The sequence below is a fragment of the Dendronephthya gigantea genome, unplaced genomic scaffold (genome assembly GCF_004324835.1).
Source record: "Dendronephthya gigantea isolate DGI-Jeju-01 unplaced genomic scaffold, DenGig_1.0 000135F, whole genome shotgun sequence".
Classification (NCBI taxonomy): domain Eukaryota; kingdom Metazoa; phylum Cnidaria; class Anthozoa; order Malacalcyonacea; family Nephtheidae; genus Dendronephthya; species Dendronephthya gigantea.
The window spans coordinates 484,330-505,562 of NW_021163145.1; the positions used below are offsets into that span (position 1 = coordinate 484,330).

Sequence of the window (21,233 nt, forward strand, 5' to 3'; positions counted from 1 at the left end):
ATACTCTGCTTCTTCACGTCATTGTAGTCAATTAAAATTGTGATGTATCTAGCGCGAAAATTCATTTTTTCTTGCCACTTATTTGCTTCGGGTACGAGGTTGTAATAATCGTTTGCTTTCATTTAAAGAGTGAAATTGAGTTAGAGAGACAATAAAGAAGCGTATTTATAGAAGTAAATTTCACACTTTTATGTAATTTGATTGGATTCCAATCGACCCAAATAAACCTTTTCAGCTTGCATGCAAGTTAACCCATTTCATATGTTGTGACCATGGAATAACCAAGAAAAATAACTTGAAATGGGTCAAATGCATACAAGCTGAAAACGTCTATTGTTACATGGGATGTACCAAAAATTCTCATTTGCCATAACGTGAAAAAAATTAAAGCTCTTGAACTGGAATAAACCCCCATTGAATGTGGAAAGACATATAAGTAAGGATATCAAATTAAAATTTAGCTTACTTTTATCATTTTCTTCATTGCTTCATAGAAAAATTCATTATATTCACAGTCATTGAACACAAAAATAATAATAGCAAATTGGGAAAAAAATCATCAGCCGGCAAGGGCATAATACCGATTTGTATAATGTACGAAAGGTTTAACAAGATCATCACATCAAAATCGTTTTGGATAATTTCACGCGTGATTTAGGTATGCAGAAAACTCTATCTATTCGAAAAAACAAAGACCGCATTTGCGCTTACAGTGACGAGGTTTTCCTCAACAAATAACAATGCTTTACTTTCAAAACGACAAACTAATGCTGCATTTGTAAGAGTATACAATGCAAGACTAGACTGTGCAAAAGTGTGAAATCATAACAATGGTTCCTGATAAATAAAAGTTACAAGAAGCTTTATATATACCCGGTAAATTCAAGCGTATTTATAAAATTAAGCGTATTTATAGCCGGTGGATTAACACTCGGTAAATTTAAAATGGTGCAACCAAGATTACACGTTGCTTGGCTGTGACAATTATGCGTTGCAAATATGCATTCCTCCAAATCTTCAAAGATAATAATACATCATGAATATTAAACATCCGAGTTGGTTTTTATTAATGCATGTTCATATAATACTGTCCAATTAGACTGTAGTTATAATTGTTAGTTTCAGTGAAGTATAAATGCCTCTTATGATTAACCTTTAATTAACATCTTAAACGTAAATAGACAATGAATAATCTATGCAAAAACCTCGGTCTGAAATTTCACAGCACAGATTGAACAAGCGAGCTCAATAATCTGTTTATTATACGGCTGAACTGGTCCTGCTCCGGAATATACGGACCACAGTCCGGAGAGCTTTACGCACCGCTCGACCTTCAACCAATCAGAATAGATGATTTTGAACAGCCATATAATAAATCATGAATACTAAACTAGTTATACCATGGTTGAAGATTTTGAATACATCAAAAGTTTAAGGTATTTTAAAAAACTTTGCAATACATTTTTCTTATTGAAAAATTTTCTCTTGATGGATTTATGAGCCTTTAAAGTTGCCAGACATGGGGTTAAACAAAAGAAAACTGATTTGCAATTCCCGATTTGAGGTCTTGTCTGGTAACTTTAAAGGTTCATAAATCCATCAAGATTTTTCTATAACAAAATGTTTTGTATTTTTTTTATAATGCCTTAAACTTTTTATATATTTAAAATCAACAACATGGTATATTCACTTTAAGCGATCGAGTTGATTTTCTTTAAATAATAACGTCCAATTAGATTGTATAAGTCATTATTGTCACTTTCAGTGAAATATAAATGTATTTTATGATTAACTGTTAACATTTTAAACGGAAATAAATAAGGAATAATTATCAGGAACTATTGTTGCAAAAAAATTATCTGAAATAAATGTTGATGACTTGCATACATATAATGTAAATTTGTTGGCAAACCGCGATTAGACAATAGCTGATCAACGAACGGGTGCAATTGTTCTGGGAGCGGTTGAAAAGTTGTATTGTTAATTGCATACCTTCACATATGGTTCCATTTCCTGTATAACCTTTATTGCAGGTACAATTGAACGACCCAGTGGTATTACTGCACGTTGCCTGACTGTGACAATTATGAGCCCCAACTGTGCATTCGTCAACATCTTTAACGGCAATAAAAATTAAATATTAAACGACCGAGTTGGTTTTCCTTAATGCACGTGCGTTCATATAATAACGTCCAATTAGATTGTATAATTGATTTATAATTGTCACTTTTTGAAGTATAAATGATTTTTATGATTAACTATTAATGGTTATTATCTTGCTGAGCAGTTTATAGTATAATTATAGGTGTGCCAAAGATAGTGTTGCATGCCTGTTAGTGGTCTCGTCCGATTCCAGAAGTTTAGATTTTAAATTTAGAGCAAAATTAGAACGAAATTGTAATGCAAAGTACGTACCTTTGCACGTGATTCCATCTCCTGTATAACCTTCATTACAGGTACAATTGAACGAACCAGCGGTGTTTTTACACGTTGCTTGGCTGTGACAATTATGCGTTGCAAGTATGCATTCCTCCAAATCTTCAAAGATAATAATACATCATGAATATTAAACATCCGAGTTGGTTTTTATTAATGCATGTTCATATAATACTGTCCAATTAGACTGTAGTTATAATTGTTAGTTTCAGTGAAGTATAAATGCCTCTTATGATTAACCTTTAATTAACATCTTAAACGTAAATAGACAATGAATAATCTATGCAAAAACCTCGGTCTGAAATTTCACAGCACAGATTGAACAAGCGAGCTCAATAATCTGTTTATTATACGGCTGAACTGGTCCTGCTCCAGAATATACGGACCACAGTCCGGAGAGCTTTACGCACCGCTCGACCTTCAACCAATCAGAATACATGATTTTGAACAGCCATATAATAAATCATGAATACTAAACTGGTTATACCATGGTTGAAGATTTTGAATACATCAAAAGTTTAAGGTATTTTAAAAAACTTTGCAATACATTTTTCTTATTGAAAAATTTTCTCTTGATGGATTTATGAGCCTTTAAAGTTGCCAGACATGGGGTTAAACAAAAGAAAACTGATTTGCAATTCCCGATTTGAGGTCTTGTCTGGTAACTTTAAAGGTTCATAAATCCATCAAGATTTTTCTATAACAAAATGTTTTGTATTTTTTTTATAATGCCTTAAACTTTTTATATATTTAAAATCAACAACATGGTATATTCACTTTAAGCGATCGAGTTGATTTTCTTTAAATAATAACGTCCAATTAGATTGTATAAGTCATTATTGTCACTTTCAGTGAAATATAAATGTATTTTATGATTAACTGTTAACATTTTAAACGGAAATAATAAGGGATAATTATCAGGAACTATTGTTGCAAATAAATTATCTGAAATAAATGTTGATGACTTGCATACATATAATGTAAATTTGTTGGCAAACCGCGATTAGACAATAGCTGATCAACGAACGGGTGCAATTGTTCTGGGAGCGGTTGAAAAGTTGTATTGTTAATTGCATACCTTCACATATGGTTCCATTTCCTGTATAACCTTTATTGCAGGTACAATTGAACGACCCAGTGGTATTACTGCACGTTGCCTGACTGTGACAATTATGAGCCCCAAGTGTGCATTCGTCAACATCTTTAACGGCAATAAAAATTAAATATTAAACGACCGAGTTGGTTTTCCTAAATGCACGTGCGTTCATATAATAACGTGCAATTAGATTGTATAATTGATTTATAATTGTCACTTTTTGAAGTATAAATGATTTTTATGATTAACTATTAATGGTTATTATCTTGCTGAGCAGTTTATAGTATAATATAGGTGTGCCAAAGATAGTGTTGCATGCCTGTTAGTGGTCTCGTCCGATTCCAGAAGTTTAGATTTTAAATTTAGAGCAAAATTAGAACGAAATTGTAATGCAAAGTACGTACCTTTGCACGTGATTCCATCTCCTGTATAACCTTCATTACAGGTACAATTGAACGAACCAGCGGTGTTTTTACACGTTGCTTGGCTGTGACAATTATGCGTTGCAAGTATGCATTCCTCCAAATCTTCAAAGATAATAATACATCATGAATATTAAACATCCGAGTTGGTTTTTATTAATGCATGTTCATATAATACTGTCCAATTAGACTGTAGTTATAAAAATTTTGTTAGTTTTAGTGAAGTATAAATGCCTCTTATGATTAACCTTTAATTAACATCTTAAACGTAAATAGACAATGAATAATCTATGCAAAAACCTCGGTCTGAAATTTCACAGCACAGATTGAACAAGCGAGCTCAATAATCTGTTTATTATACGGCTGAACTGGTCCTGCTCCGGAATATACGGACCACAGTCCGGAGAGCTTTACGCACCGCTCGACCTTCAACCAATCAGAATAGATGATTTTGAACAGCCATATAATAAATCATGAATACTAAACTGTTATACCATGGTTGAAGATTTTGAATACATCAAAAGTTTAAGGTATTTTAAAAAACTTTGCAATACATTTTTCTTATTGAAAAATTTTCTCTTGATGGATTTATGAGCCTTTAAAGTTGCCAGACATGGGGTTAAACAAAAGAAAACTGATTTGCAATTCCCGATTTGAGGTCTTGTCTGGTAACTTTAAAGGTTCATAAATCCATCAAGATTTTTCTATAACAAAATGTTTTGTATTTTTTTTATAAGCCTTAAACTTTTTATATATTTAAAATCAACAACATGGTATATTCACTTTAAGCGATCGAGTTGATTTTCTTTAAATAATAACGTCCAATTAGATTGTATAAGTCATTATTGTCACTTTCAGTGAAATATAAATGTATTTTATGATTAACTGTTAACATTTTAAACGGAAATAAATAAGGAATAATTATCAGGAACTATTGTTGCAAATAAATTATCTGAAATAAATGTTGATGACTTGCATACATATAATGTAAATTTGTTGGCAAACCGCGATTAGACAATAGCTGATCAACGAACGGGTTGCAATTGTTCTGGTTGAAAAGTTGTATTGTTAATTGCATACCTTCACATATGGTTCCATTTCCTGTATAACCTTTATTGCAGGTACAATTGAACGACCCAGTGGTATTACTGCACGTTGCCTGACTGTGACAATTATGAGCCCCAAGTGTGCATTCGTCAACATCTTTAACGGCAATAAAATTAAATATTAAACGACCGAGTTGGTTTTCCTAAATGCACGTGCGTTCATATAATAACGTGCAATTAGATTGTATAATTGATTTATAATTGTCACTTTTTGAAGTATAAATGATTTTTATGATTAACTATTAATGGTTATTATCTTGCTGAGCAGTTTATAGTATAATTATAGGTGTGCCAAAGATAGTGTTGCATGCCTGTTAGTGGTCTCGTCCGATTCCAGAAGTTTAGATTTTAAATTTAGAGCAAAATTAGAACGAAATTGTAATGCAAAACGTACCTTTGCACGTGCATCTCCTGTATAACCTTCATTACAGGTACAATTGAACGAACCAGCGGTGTTTTACACGTTGCTTGGCTGTGACAATTATGCGTTGCAAGTATGCATTCCTCCAAATCTTCAAAGATAATACATCATGAATATTAAACATCCGAGTTGGTTTTTTTAATGCATGTTCATATAATACTGTCCAATTAGACTGTAGTTATAAAAATTTGTTAGTTTTAGTGAAGTATAAATGCCTCTTATGATTAACCTTTAATTAACATCTTAAACGTAAATAGACAATGAATAATCTATGCAAAAACCTCGGTCTGAAATTTCACAGCACAGATTGAACAAGCGAGCTCAATAATCTGTTTATTATACGGCTGAACTGGTCCTGCTCCGAAATATACGGACCACAGTGCGGAGAGCTTTACGCACCGCTCGACCGTCAACGAACAGCCATATCATAAATCATGAATACTAAACTGGTTATACCATGGTTGAAGATTTTGAATACATCAAAAGTTTAAGGTATTTTAAAAAACTTTGCAATACATTTTTCTTATTGAAAAATTTTCTCTTGATGGATTTATGAGCCTTTAAAGTTGCCAGACATGGGTTAAACAAAAGAAAACTGATTTGCAATTCCCGATTTGAGGTCTTGTCTGGTAACTTTAAAGGTTCATAAATCCATCAAGATTTTTCTATAACAAAATGTTTTGTATTTTTTTTATAATGCCTTAAACTTTTTATATATTTAAAATCAACAACATGGTATATTCACTTTAAGCGATCGAGTTGATTTTCTTTAAATAATAACGTCCAATTAGATTGTATAGTCATTATTGTCACTTTCAGTAAATATATTAACTGTTAACATTTTAAACGGAATAATAAGGATAATTATCAGGAACTATTGTTGCAAAAATTATCTGAAATAAATGTTGATGACTTGCATACATATAATGTAAATTTGTTGGCAAACCGCGATTAGACAATAGCTGATCAACGAACGGGTGCAATTGTTCTGGGGCGGTTGAAAAGTTGTATTGTTAATTGCATACCTTCACATATGGTTCCATTTCCTGTATAACTTTATTGCAGGTACAATTGAACGACCCAGTGGTATTACTGCACGTTGCCTGACAATTATGAGCCCAACTGTGCATTCGTCAACATCTTTAACGGCAATAAAAATTAAATATTAAACGACCGAGTTGGTTTTCCTTGCACGTGCGTTCATATAATAACGTGCATTAGATTGTATAATTGATTTATAATTTGCACTTTTGAAGAAATGATTTTTATGATTATTATGGTTATTATCTTGCGAGCAGTTTATAGTATAATTATAGGTGTGCCAAAGATAGTGTTGCATGCCTGTTAGTGGTCTCGTCCGATTCCAGAAGTTTAGATTTTAAATTTAGAGCAAAATTAGAACGAAATTGTAATGCAAAGTACGTACCTTTGCACGTGATTCCATCTCCTGTATAACCTTCATTACAGGTACAATTGAACGAACCAGCGGTGTTTTTACACGTTGCTTGGCTGTGACAATTATGCGTTGCAAGTATGCATTCCTCCAAATCTTCAAAGATAATAATACATCATGAATATTAAACATCCGAGTTGGTTTTTATTAATGCATGTTCATATAATACTGTCCAATTAGACTGTAGTTATAATTGTTAGTTTCAGTGAAGTATAAATGCCTCTTATGATTAACCTTTAATTAACATCTTAAACGTAAATAGACAATGAATAATCTATGCAAAAACCTCGGTCTGAAATTTCACAGCACAGATTGAACAAGCGAGCTCAATAATCTGTTTATTATACGGCTGAACTGGTCCTGCTCCGAATATACGGACCACAGTCCGGAGAGCTTTACGCACCGCTCGACCTTCAACCAATCAGAATGATTTTGAACAGCCATATAATAAATCATGAATACTAAACTGGTTATACCATGGTTGAAGATTTTGAATACATCAAAAGTTTAAGGTATTTTAAAAAACTTTGCAATACATTTTTCTTATTGAAAAATTTTCTCTTGATGGATTTATGAGCCTTTAAAGTTGCCAGACATGGGGTTAAACAAAAGAAAACTGATTTGCAATTCCCGATTTGAGGTCTTGTCTGGTAACTTTAAAGGTTCATAAATCCATCAAGATTTTTCTATAACAAAATGTTTTGTATTTTTTTTATAATGCCTTAAACTTTTTATATATTTAAAATCAACAACATGGTATATTCACTTTAAGCGATCGAGTTGATTTTCTTTAAATAATAACGTCCAATTAGATTGTATAAGTCATTATTGTCACTTTCAGTGAAATATAAATGTATTTTATGATTAACTGTTAACATTTTAAACGGAAATAATAAGGATAATTATCAGGAACTATTGTTGCAAATAAATTATCTGAAATAAATGTTGATGACTTGCATACATATAATGTAAATTTGTTGGCAAACCGCGATTAGACAATAGCTGATCAACGAACGGGTGCAATTGTTCTGGGAGCGGTTGAAAAGTTGTATTGTTAATTGCATACCTTCACATATGGTTCCATTTCCTGTATAACCTTTATTGCAGGTACAATTGAACGACCCAGTGGTATTACTGCACGTTGCCTGACTGTGACAATTATGAGCCCCAACTGTGCATTCGTCAACATCTTTAACGGCAATAAAAATTAAATATTAAACGACCGAGTTGGTTTTCCTAATGCACGTGCGTTCATATAATAACGTGCAATTAGATTGTATAATTGATTTATAATTGTCACTTTTTGAAGTATAAATGATTTTTATGATTAACTATTAATGGTTATTATCTTGCTGAGCAGTTTATAGTATAATTATAGGTGTGCCAAAGATAGTGTTGCATGCCTGTTAGTGGTCTCGTCCGATTCCAGAAGTTTAGATTTTAAATTTAGAGCAAAATTAGAACGAAATTGTAATGCAAAGTACGTACCTTTGCACGTGATTCCATCTCCTGTATAACCTTCATTACAGGTACAATTGAACGAACCAGCGGTGTTTTTACACGTTGCTTGGCTGTGACAATTATGCGTTGCAAGTATGCATTCCTCCAAATCTTCAAAGATAATAATACATCATGAATATTAAACATCCGAGTTGGTTTTTATTAATGCATGTTCATATAATACTGTCCAATTAGACTGTAGTTATAATTTTGTTAGTTTAGTGAAGTATAATGCCTCTTATGATTAACCTTTAATTAACATCTTAAACGTAAATAGACAATGAATAATCTATGCAAAAACCTCGGTCTGAAATTTCACAGCACAGATTGAACAAGCGAGCTCAATAATCTGTTTATTATACGGCTGAACTGGTCCTGCTCCGAATATACGGACCACAGTCCGGAGAGCTTTACGCACCGCTCGACCTTCAACCAATCAGAATAGATGATTTTGAACAGCCATATAATAAATCATGAATACTAAACTGGTTATACCATGGTTGAAGATTTTGAATACATCAAAAGTTTAAGGTATTTTAAAAAACTTTGCAATACATTTTTCTTATTGAAAAATTTTCTCTTGATGGATTTATGAGCCTTTAAAGTTGCCAGACATGGGGTTAAACAAAAGAAAACTGATTTGCAATTCCCGATTTGAGGTCTTGTCTGGTAACTTTAAAGGTTCATAAATCCATCAAGATTTTTCTATAACAAAATGTTTTGTATTTTTTTATAATGCCTTAAACTTTTTATATATTTAAAATCAACAACATGGTATATTCACTTTAAGCGATCGAGTTGATTTTCTTTAAATAATAACGTCCAATTAGATTGTATAAGTCATTATTGTCACTTTCAGTGAAATATAAATGTATTTTATGATTAACTGTTAACATTTTAAACGGAAAAATAAGGATAATTATCAGGAACTATTGTTGCAAATAAATTATCTGAAATAAATGTTGATGACTTGCATACATATAATGTAAATTTGTTGGCAAACCGCGATTAGACAATAGCTGATCAACGAACGGGTGCAATTGTTCTGGGAGCGGTTGAAAGTTGTATTGTAATTGCATACCTTCACATATGGTTCCATTTCCTGTATAACCTTTATTGCAGGTACAATTGAACGACCCAGTGGTATTACTGCACGTTGCCTGACTGTGACAATTATGAGCCCCAAGTGTGCATTCGTCAACATCTTTAACGGCAATAAAAATTAAATATTAAACGACCGAGTTGGTTTTCCTAAATGCACGTGCGTTCATATAATAACGTGCAATTAGATTGTATAATTGATTTATAATTGTCACTTTTTGAAGTATAAATGATTTTTATGATTAACTATTAATGGTTATTATCTTGCTGAGCAGTTTATAGTATAATTATAGGTGTGCCAAAGATAGTGTTGCATGCCTGTTAGTGGTCTCGTCCGATTCCAGAAGTTTAGATTTTAAATTTAGAGCAAAATTAGAACGAAATTGTAATGCAAAGTACGTACCTTTGCACGTGATTCCATCTCCTGTATAACCTTCATTACAGGTACAATTGAACGAACCAGCGGTGTTTTTACACGTTGCTTGGCTGTGACAATTATGCGTTGCAAGTATGCATTCCTCCAAATCTTCAAAGATAATAATACATCATGAATATTAAACATCCGAGTTGGTTTTTATTAATGCATGTTCATATAATACTGTCCAATTAGACTGTAGTTATAAAAATTTTGTTAGTTTTAGTGAAGTATAAATGCCTCTTATGATTAACCTTTAATTAACATCTTAAACGTAAATAGACAATGAATAATCTATGCAAAAACCTCGGTCTGAAATTTCACAGCACAGATTGAACAAGCGAGCTCAATAATCTGTTTATTATACGGCTGAACTGGTCCTGCTCCGAAATATACGGACCACAGTGCGGAGAGCTTTACGCACCGCTCGACCGTCAACCAATCAGAATAGATGATTTTGAACAGCCATATAATAAATCATGAATACTAAACTGGTTATACCATGGTTGAAGATTTTGAATACATCAAAAGTTTAAGGTATTTTAAAAAACTTTGCAACACATTTTTCTTATTGAAAAATTTTCTCTTGATGGATTTATGAGCCTTTAAAGTTGCCAGACATGGGGTTAAACAAAAGAAAACTGATTTGCAATTCCCGATTTGAGGTCTTGTCTGGTAACTTTAAAGGTTCATAAATCCATCAAGATTTTTCTATAACAAAATGTTTTGTATTTTTTTTATAATGCCTTAAACTTTTTATATATTTAAAATCAACAACATGGTATATTCACTTTAAGCGATCGAGTTGATTTTCTTTAAATAATAACGTCCAATTAGATTGTATAAGTCATTATTGTCACTTTCAGTGAAATATAAATGTATTTTATGATTAACTGTTAACATTTTAAACGGAAATAAATAAGGAATAATTATCAGGAACTATTGTTGCAAATAAATTATCTGAAATAAATGTTGATGACTTGCATACATATAATGTAAATTTGTTGGCAAACCGCGATTAGACAATAGCTGATCAACGAACGGGTGCAATTGTTCTGGGAGCGGTTGAAAAGTTGTATTGTTAATTGCATACCTTCACATATGGTTCCATTTCCTGTATAACCTTTATTGCAGGTACAATTGAACGACCCAGTGGTATTACTGCACGTTGCCTGACTGTGACAATTATGAGCCCCAAGTGTGCATTCGTCAACATCTTAACGGCAATAAAAATTAAATATTAAACGACCGAGTTGGTTTTCCTAAATGCACGTGCGTTCATATAATAACGTGCAATTAGATTGTATAATTGATTTATAATTGTCACTTTTTGAAGTATAAATGATTTTTATGATTAACTATTAATGGTTATTATCTTGCTGAGCAGTTTATAGTATAATTATAGGTGTGCCAAAGATAGTGTTGCATGCCTGTTAGTGGTCTCGTCCGATTCCAGAAGTTTAGATTTTAAATTTAGAGCAAAATTAGAACGAAATTGTAATGCAAAGTACGTACCTTTGCACGTGATTCCATCTCCTGTATAACCTTCATTACAGGTACAATTGAACGAACCAGCGGTGTTTTTACACGTTGCTTGGCTGTGACAATTATGCGTTGCAAGTATGCATTCCTCCAAATCTTCAAAGATAATAATACATCATGAATATTAAACATCCGAGTTGGTTTTTATTAATGCATGTTCATATAATACTGTCCAATTAGACTGTAGTTATAATTGTTAGTTTCAGTGAAGTATAAATGCCTCTTATGATTAACCTTTAATTAACATCTTAAACGTAAATAGACAATGAATAATCTATGCAAAAACCTCGGTCTGAAATTTCACAGCACAGATTGAACAAGCGAGCTCAATAATCTGTTTATTATACGGCTGAACTGGTCCTGCTCCGAAATATACGGACCACAGTGCTGAGAGCTTTACGCACCGCTCGACCGTCAACCAATCAGAATAGATGATTTTGAACAGCCATATAATAAATCATGAATACTAAACTGGTTATACCATGGTTGAAGATTTTGAATACATCAAAAGTTTAAGGTATTTTAAAAAACTTTGCAACACATTTTTCTTATTGAAAAATTTTCTCTTGATGGATTTATGAGCCTTTAAAGTTGCCAGACATGGGGTTAAACAAAAGAAAACTGATTTGCAATTCCCGATTTGAGGTCTTGTCTGGTAACTTTAAAGGTTCATAAATCCATCAAGATTTTTCTATAACAAAATGTTTTGTATTTTTTTTATAATGCCTTAAACTTTTTATATATTTAAAATCAACAACATGGTATATTCACTTTAAGCGATCGAGTTGATTTTCTTTAAATAATAACGTCCAATTAGATTGTATAAGTCATTATTGTCACTTTCAGTGAAATATAAATGTATTTTATGATTAACTGTTAACATTTTAAACGGAAATAATAAGGGATAATTATCAGGAACTATTGTTGCAAATAAATTATCTGAAATAAATGTTGATGACTTGCATACATATAATGTAAATTTGTTGGCAAACCGCGATTAGACAATAGCTGATCAACGAACGGGTGCAATTGTTCTGGGAGCGGTTGAAAAGTTGTATTGTTAATTGCATATACCTTCACATATGGTTCCATTTCCTGTATAACCTTTATTGCAGGTACAATTGAACGACCCAGTGGTATTACTGCACGTTGCCTGACTGTCACAATTATGAGCCCCAAGTGTGCATTCGTCAACATCTTCAACGGCAATAAGGATTAAATATTAAACGACCGAGTTGGTTTTCCTTAATGCACGTGCGTTCATATAATAACGTGCAATTAGATTGTATAATTGATTTATAATAGTCACTTTTTGAAGTATAAATGATTTTTATGATTAACTATTAATGGTTATTATCTTGCTGAGCAGTTTATAGTATAATTATAGGTGTGCCAAAGATAGTGTTGCATGCCTGTTAGTGGTCTCGTCCGATTCCAGAAGTTTAGATTTTAAATTTAGAGCAAAATTAGAACGAAATTGTAATGCAAAGTACGTACCTTTGCACGTGATTCCATCTCCTGTATAACCTTCATTACAGGTACAATTGAACGAACCAGCGGTGTTTTTACACGTTGCTTGGCTGTGACAATTATGCGTTGCAAGTATGCATTCCTCCAAATCTTCAAAGATAATAATACATCATGAATATTAAACATCCGAGTTGGTTTTTATTAATGCATGTTCATATAATACTGTCCAATTAGACTGTAGTTATAATTGTTAGTTTCAGTGAAGCATAAATGCCTCTTATGATTAACCTTTAATTAACATCTTAAACGTAAATAGACAATGAATAATCTATGCAAAAACCTCGGTCTGAAATTTCACAGCACAGATTGAACAAGCGAGCTCAATAATCTTTTTATTATACGGCTGAACTGGTCCTGCTCCGAAATATACGGACCACAGTGCGGAGAGCTTTACGCACCGCTCGACCGTTTAACCAATCAGAATAGATGATTTTGAACAGCCATATAATAAATCATGAATACTAAACTGGTTATACCATGGTTGAAGATTTTGAATACATCAAAAGTTTAAGGTATTTTAAAAAACTTTGCAACACATTTTTCTTATTGAAAAATTTTCTCTTGATGGATTTATGAGCCTTTAAAGTTGCCAGACATGGGGTTAAACAAAAGAAAACTGATTTGCAATTCCCGATTTGAGGTCTTGTCTGGTAACTTTAAAGGTTCATAAATCCATCAAGATTTTTCTATAACAAAATGTTTTGTTTTTTTTTTATAATGCCTTAAACTTTTTATATATTTAAAATCAACAACATGGTATATTCACTTTAAGCGATCGAGTTGATTTTCTTTAAATAATAACGTCCAATTAGATTGTATAAGTCATTATTGTCACTTTCAGTGAAATATAAATGTCATTTATGATTAACTGTTAACATTTTAAACGGAAATAATAAGGGATAATTATCAGGAACTATTGTTGCAAATAAATTATCTGAAATAAATGTTGATGACTTGCATACATATAATGTAAATTTGTTGGCAAACTGCGATTAGACAATAGATGAGCAACGAACGGGTGCAATTGTTCTGGGAGCGGTTGAAAAGTTGTATTGTTAATTGCATATACCTTCACATATGGTTCCATTTCCTGTATAACCTTTATTGCAGGTACAATTGAACGACCCAGTGGTATCATTGCACGTTGCTTGACTGTGACAGTTGTGAGTCCCAACTGTGCATTCGTCAACATCTTCAAAGGTAATAATGATTGAATATTTAACGAAGGAGCTGGTTTTCTTTAATGATTAACAGTTAACGGGTTATTAATAATCTTGCTGAGCAGTTTATAATTATTACAGTTATAGGTGTGCCAAAGCAGCAGTGTTGTTAGTGTTGTTCGCATTCCGATTCCAGAAACTTAGATTTTAAATTTAGACCGAAACTATACAACAAAATAGTAATGCAAAGCACATACCTTCGCATGCAGTACCATTTCCTGTATAACCGTCATTACAGGTACAAATGAACGAACCGGTGGTATTACTGCACGTTGCCTTACTGTCGCAATTATGAGTTCCAAGTGTGCATTCGTCAACATCTTCAAAGGTAATATAATTGAACATTAAACGACGGACACTTTTTAATAACTCGATGTGCATATTTTGTTTATATAGCAGTGCCAAATTTCACTGTCATAATTGACCATAACAAAAAAGATCGCGGAAGTACATTAATTTTTACCAGAACGCTTTGCGGTCAGAAATCGTTTAAAAAAGCGAACTGACGTCTTTTAAAGAACAGGCATAAAACAGGAAGTTATTTTCTTCAATTTATTTAAATTTCACGTCATAAGGAGTTTTCTTGCCATCTTTTTTCAGTCAATCATTCTTAATGCCCGCAATGCATTCTGGTAAAATGTACATGCCGCCATCTTTTTCGTTACGGTCAATTATGAGTGTTGCTTTGACAATCTCATCAGGGACAATTAATTATGAGTTCAAAGTTTGCATTCGTCAACATCTTCTAAGGTAACAAAGATTGAATATTTTAATGCGCGTTCATACAGTAACATCCAAATAGACTGTAGAAGTTATAATTCTTCTTTTTATGAAAAAAATTTATTTTTATGAAAAACAAAAATAGTAATAAAAAGTGCACACCTTCGCACGTAGTTCCGTTTCCTGTATACCCTTCATTGCAGGGACAAGTGAACGACCCATTGGTGTTTTTACACGTTGCTAGATTGTCACAGTTGTCAGTGTCAAGTGCGCATTCATCAACATCTTTAAAGGTAATAAATCATGAATATTTGGCGAAGAAGACGGGCAGTTTCGATGAATGCGTACATTCGGTTCAGAGTACTATTTTCGAGCTGCAATTACTAATTGGATAGCGAATGAAAAATGTTGGAGAAGTAAGAAGGACTGAAGAAATATTCCAGAATATATTATATCATAAAACCATCTATCGCATTTCATTCGTAATTTGCATCGCGTGAAGTAGCGCACGCATCCATACTTAAAACGTGGAACACTCATGTATAAACCATATACAATGCAGGTTGGTAAGTCTCGATTTCACTGCATGCAAACAAACAACATTATTACGAAAAAATACGTTAAATGCACTTAAATACCTTTCCAAAAACAACTTAGAATGGACACGATTTGCACTTGATAATTCAAGAACACTTTTTTATGGTTCATTGCCATTTTAATATGTCTTTTAACATAAGGACAATAATGCATTTCCTTTAATTTGGGATTTTAGCAACAGATTTTCACCTTGTTGAAAATCTGCATTATAAACATTAAAAATGCACAATTTTGAGACAAATAGATATCGAACCCTTTAGTAGAACGTGTTTATGCTTACCAATACAGCCTGTGTTATTTTTTTCATATCCAGAAAGACAAATACATTCATAACTTGTGTTTGTGTTTCTACATAACGCGTTGTTGCTACAATCAGGAGTATGGATAATATTTTGTGGATTGCATTCGTCATAATCTAGGAGGAAAAAAAGTATCCCATTAGTTTTAACGATCGTAAAAGAATAAAATGGCGGAAAGTTTTTTGCAAACAAACTAAACATTCCAGGAGGAAATAAAAAGGACAAAAAGGTAAACGAAAGTTCGATTTTCTTATGACAATAATAACCAAGTAATGTTGCTCGTACAATCGGGGATTAACTCTCCCCGACGACTAGTCCTATTTTCGCAAAATCTTTAAACATCAATCGTATTTTAAACCCGCGAATTGTAGTCGCTATCGCACACCTGTACTAATTAATAATAGTAAAAGCCTTAGTGAAAAACAAAATATTTACGAAGGAAATAAAAAAATCATGTAATGTTATTATAAATAGACTACTAAGGAAAGGTGTACTCCCAAGGGGATACGCCTTGCCGACAATAAAACTTATATATGATGGGCTTGGCGCCCTGTCTAAAAGACTGACAGGTAATGGAGTGCACGCAATATGGGAATGGTGGCAAATGGCCAGCAGCAATTTGAAAACTAACAAAAACCAAATACCCAAACAACAAACGGTCAGTTAAAGCGTGACATTGCAAAAGACAGAGCTCGTTTAAAGTTGAACCCACCTCCTCCCCAAAGCCTCCACTAACGATTATGTACATTGGATGATTTACAGTAGCTGATATATATAGAGAGAAGACCGTTATATCTCAATTAGCGATGTTAGTAGGCGTATATACATGTGCTGGCGTTAATTTGCCTGCACGGCTCCACCCTTTTCTGAGCATAAATATTTGGGAATTTAATGGAATGTATTCATAAATATCGTTTTGTTTGCCAGAAATAAAGCGGCTAGGAGAACCATTACTCCTAGCCAATATTATCCCAAAACGGCGTAAAATTTATAATGTGTCATTATTAATGCTCAGAAAACTGAGCTGCGGAAAGGGTGTAGTGACAAATTCATGGCTGGCAATATATCTATGCGAAAATAAATCACATTACATAAAGCTATTTTGCGCCTAATCCAAAATTTGTCTCCTTACGTTTTTCTTACCATGCATGCATGCATAAGCTTAATTCACAATATAATTATATAGCTTGGCGGTGAGAATTGTAAATCAATATTGCCTCGGTAACATTCTTAAGATAAGCTATTTTCTCTGTCTGGGCACCAAATTGAGAAAATAATGAGCGGAATCCCTTCACCAGTGTAAACCTTTCATGTGCACGCATGTGCTTATTCTGTTGTGAAAATTATAACATATTTCTTTGGTCATGATTTTGAAAATAGGAATCCATAGATAGTGCAAAGTTTCATGCCCTCTAATACCTCAGCAACGTGTTGTCTGTCCCAACATAACAAAATGAGGGTTTTAACTTCTGCCAGTAAAAATCTAATGAACCCGGTTTAACAAAACCTTAATTCAAGCAGAAAGTTCATTTTCAATATTTCGATTGCTCTTAAAATTATCGTGAAATTTGCTAGATTACAATTGTAATTCCAAATAATTTCAATCATAGAATCCAGGATAATCAAATGTACGTTAGGCGCAATGTTGTCATTATTGAATTGTAATTTAGTCGATCGTGCAAAACGGCCGTTTGAGTTTTTTCCACTCAACACAATACTGAAACAAATACAATGCTGAGGTGGCAAAGGGGACAAATTTTTGGAAAAAGGCACTCCTGTAGCAATGCGTAATAAAAGAAATATAGAATATGTTTGCAAAGTATTGTTTGACCCATTGAACCTCCTATCATCGTGTTTAGACGATTGTGATATTCTTCATACTCGTTCGTGAAACTTCTACTTGAAGCCCTGTTCACACGATCCAATTTTGTTGGACCAATTCACCTCTGATAGTCGTTTAATAGTTTGTTGACTTGCAATGAATATGGGCAGCAAGTATACACTAAAGCCAATTCAGTATTGCTTCATCGATAATAGGCTACATCCCATACGTCAGAAGTGAATTGGATCGAACAAAGTTGGGTCCTGTAAGGGCACCTTAGCCCCAATTGCCCAGCTGGTAAAGGGGGGGGGGCAGTTGCCCCAGCAAATTTCCTTTTGAATTTACATCAGCCATATGAAATTATGTATCATATTCATCTTACTAATTGCTTCAACCTAATTACACCATTCTATAGAAACGCAATATCTTCTAATTTAAATTAAGCAATATTAGAAAGATTATACGACAGAGTTTTTTTCTTAACTTGAGCCTGTCCGCGACTGTCGCCCGTCTGCCCGGTACTAATTTTAATACTTTTACACAAATGCCTCTGCGGACGAGGGTAGTTGATTGTTACTGAAAAGTCTTTTAAGACAATAAAAATTACGTTATTGAACGAGCTGGTGTGTCATTCGGCAACCCATTTAGCAATGCTTTTTATATGTTAGCGAAAATATTGGATAAAACGTTAATATATTTGGGAGTTAAATACCTTTCACACTAAATTGGCTTTTTACTTCAGTGAGATTTGTGCTCTCGCTGATTTGGAAATCTGCTCCAAGAAATGTGCCGTTTTGCGTTACATTCATTGCCTCGACTAACTCTTGTTGAATATTTTCAGTGCTTATTCCAGCGGAATCATTGAATGTTGCAACGTAATCAAAACCAACAGATCCTGGGCTGAAATCGTAAAAAAGAGAAAAAAAATATAAATATATATATATTATATATATTATATTTATTATATTATATATATATATTTATATATTTATATATATATATAACCCGACTGATTCCGTTGTACGTTATTGTTCCTATATATGATACGTAAAAAAGAAGAATACATGCATGATTATATACGATGTCCCAACACAGTGTAATAGTTAGAATTTAAATACCTACCCACAAATGACCTTTATTAACAATATACAAATATGCAAAAAAAACTAAATTTATAGACTACAACTCAATGACTACGACCTTCAACATGTCCCTCTTCTCTGGCAGATTTTACATTTTTGTATCTAGCATTTCATTGAATAAAAAATTCGTACGCGGTCATTCAAATTTTTTAACAGTGATTTCAAAATTTTGTGTTTTTTGTGAAACTTTTACACCTTCTAGGTACGGCCGTGAAAGAGTTGAGCCCTTAAGGCTGTTAAAACTTACAATAATCGTAAAATGATGACTGACTGAAAGGTAGAACGTAGCCTCGGTGTTCTCGTGTAGAGATTCGTAACCTATAGGAAGACAAAATATAAACTATTATAGATAATTAGGCATATAATTTATTAATAATATTCTTGTTAAAATTTAATAATTTAATAACATTCTTGATATTTTGATATACATGATGAATCATCAATTTGCTTTCGGTCCGTTACCCCGGGGCTTATGCAGTGCAATGGTGAATATTGCACTGACACGGGCCCGGGTAAAAGATAGGAAGCGCTCTGCTTATATGGTGTTGTTCACAAATTGACGATTTTAGTAAAAAAAAACTTTTCAGTACTTTTTAAAAAAGGAAATTTCTCAAATGTAGCTATTAAACATCATATTTCGTTGTTCATGCATGACGTCGGTTCTTCTATCGCTGAAGATTTTAACATGCTTTAAAGGAAATTTTAATTGGTATAACGCGTTGCTAGGACCAAACTTAGCTATACCTCCAACATTGTAAAACATATAATCGATTACTTACAATCACTTACAAATATTGTGTTTTTTCTTAAAAGTGAGGCTAATGATCCGAATTCAGAACACTTTTTCTATTCACAGCACTTATAATGATATACTATAGTCAAATAGCGAAAGCATATAAGTCCGATTAACGCAGATGGGAGTGTACGAAATATGATGGATGATTCATCTAAAACGACATTTTTTACAGTTTCGACATGAAGTGTTCAGACGCCATTGCCATTGACCAAATTTATCTCTATTCCTTATTGAGACTGAAAATGTATATGATTGTTGATGAATGGAATACAAAAACAAAGATATCGAAGCAAGAGCCCAAGAGCGACTTCATGAATATTTATTAGAATGTCGTAGTTGTACATACCTCAATGGTTAACAGTTGAGTAATTTGAAAGTACTCTAAACTTTGTGGATCATTATAGGCAGAGATGTAGACGAGATTTATAATCACAAATTGACCTTCGACAGAGGCCTGAATATCTAAGAGGAAGAGAGGACACATGAGAGTTGTTGTTTGATCGTTTAGGTGGGGTTGGACAGTCATGACTGTCATGTACTGTAAAATTTTAATTGTATAATGTTATTAATGAAATGTTGAAATGACGGCGTGCTAATCGGCCGATTTATTTCAGTAATGATACATTTCGTTGATTATTACATTCTGTAATCATCGGCAAATACTGTATTATCATTGGCTAAGAGGAGTGGGATTTGAGCGGCTCCTCCAACTTTGGTAAAAATTTTCAATTATCACTCGTTCTATTAATCCCCAATTGCACGCGCTGTCGCTTGATTACCGTACACTAATATTATTGCACATTTAGCAAGGTGTAATTGCACTTTTGCCACTAAAAAACACTGCAGTATATATACAACTAGCCAATCGTCATTCAGTATACAAAGTAAGAATAACGTACAAAATGCAAAATGGCGCGATATTTGCACAAAAAAACTAAATAGTCCTGTAATCCTCAAACAAGGCGAAAATATTAAAGAAAGTAGAAAATCTTGGATAAAAATCTGGCAGGAGTGTGTGCTAAAAATTATTTCTTAAAAGACCGCGATAAAGCGCTATGAAGAATTTGCGATTTTCCCATGTTAAAAATAAACAAAAATTTATGTGCCATATCGCTCTTACCATTTGGGAAAATGGAGTGAGTGTAACGCATGACTATGAACGATTTTAATATGCAAAAAAGCTCATTGACCGAAATGATATACTTACATGAGGTACTAATAAGTTATACATGTATTGTAAAATCAAAATTTCTTTTCTAATAAAAGATCGTTTTGTGGTCATAATGTATCTATAGACTATACAGATGTTTTAGTTACATTCGGGTATTGTGTCGCACAATTTACAGAACCAAAAGTTGTTTAAATTCTAATTTTATGAACAATGTGTGCATGTTGACATTAGACAGTCTAGTTGGTCGTTTTTGTTAATTAGGCGCATGCGCGAAATGTGAACCAGACTTGTAATCAATAACACCTAGACTGGTTATTTTGGTATTACATTCAGAACACCGGTGTCCATCATCTTGTTATAAAGTAATGAAACTAAGAGGAATTGCAGGCACATGCAAGTGGCCGAGGTTGCCAACGATGTTATACTTCATGTACGCGAGACCTA

General features: G+C 33.0%; 1 protein-coding gene across 1 annotated transcript; it reads right to left on the bottom strand.

Moving 5' to 3' along the window:
* Positions 1 to 1,691: 1,691 nt before the first annotated feature.
* Positions 1,692 to 15,676, bottom strand: LOC114536416 (fibrillin-2-like). Its single transcript, XM_028557772.1, has 19 exons — positions 15,601 to 15,676; positions 15,125 to 15,247; positions 14,440 to 14,562; positions 14,092 to 14,214; positions 12,990 to 13,112; positions 12,567 to 12,689; positions 11,466 to 11,588; positions 11,044 to 11,166; positions 9,939 to 10,061; positions 9,516 to 9,638; positions 8,423 to 8,545; positions 8,001 to 8,123; positions 6,908 to 7,030; positions 5,035 to 5,157; positions 3,937 to 4,059; positions 3,515 to 3,637; positions 2,416 to 2,538; positions 1,993 to 2,115; positions 1,692 to 1,792 (listed from the first exon to the last, which is right to left on the bottom strand). The coding sequence occupies exons 1-19, from the start codon at positions 15,674 to 15,676 to the stop codon at positions 1,692 to 1,694; spliced, it is 2,268 nt and encodes a 755-aa protein (XP_028413573.1).
* Between the last annotated feature and the right edge of the window lie 5,557 nt (positions 15,677 to 21,233).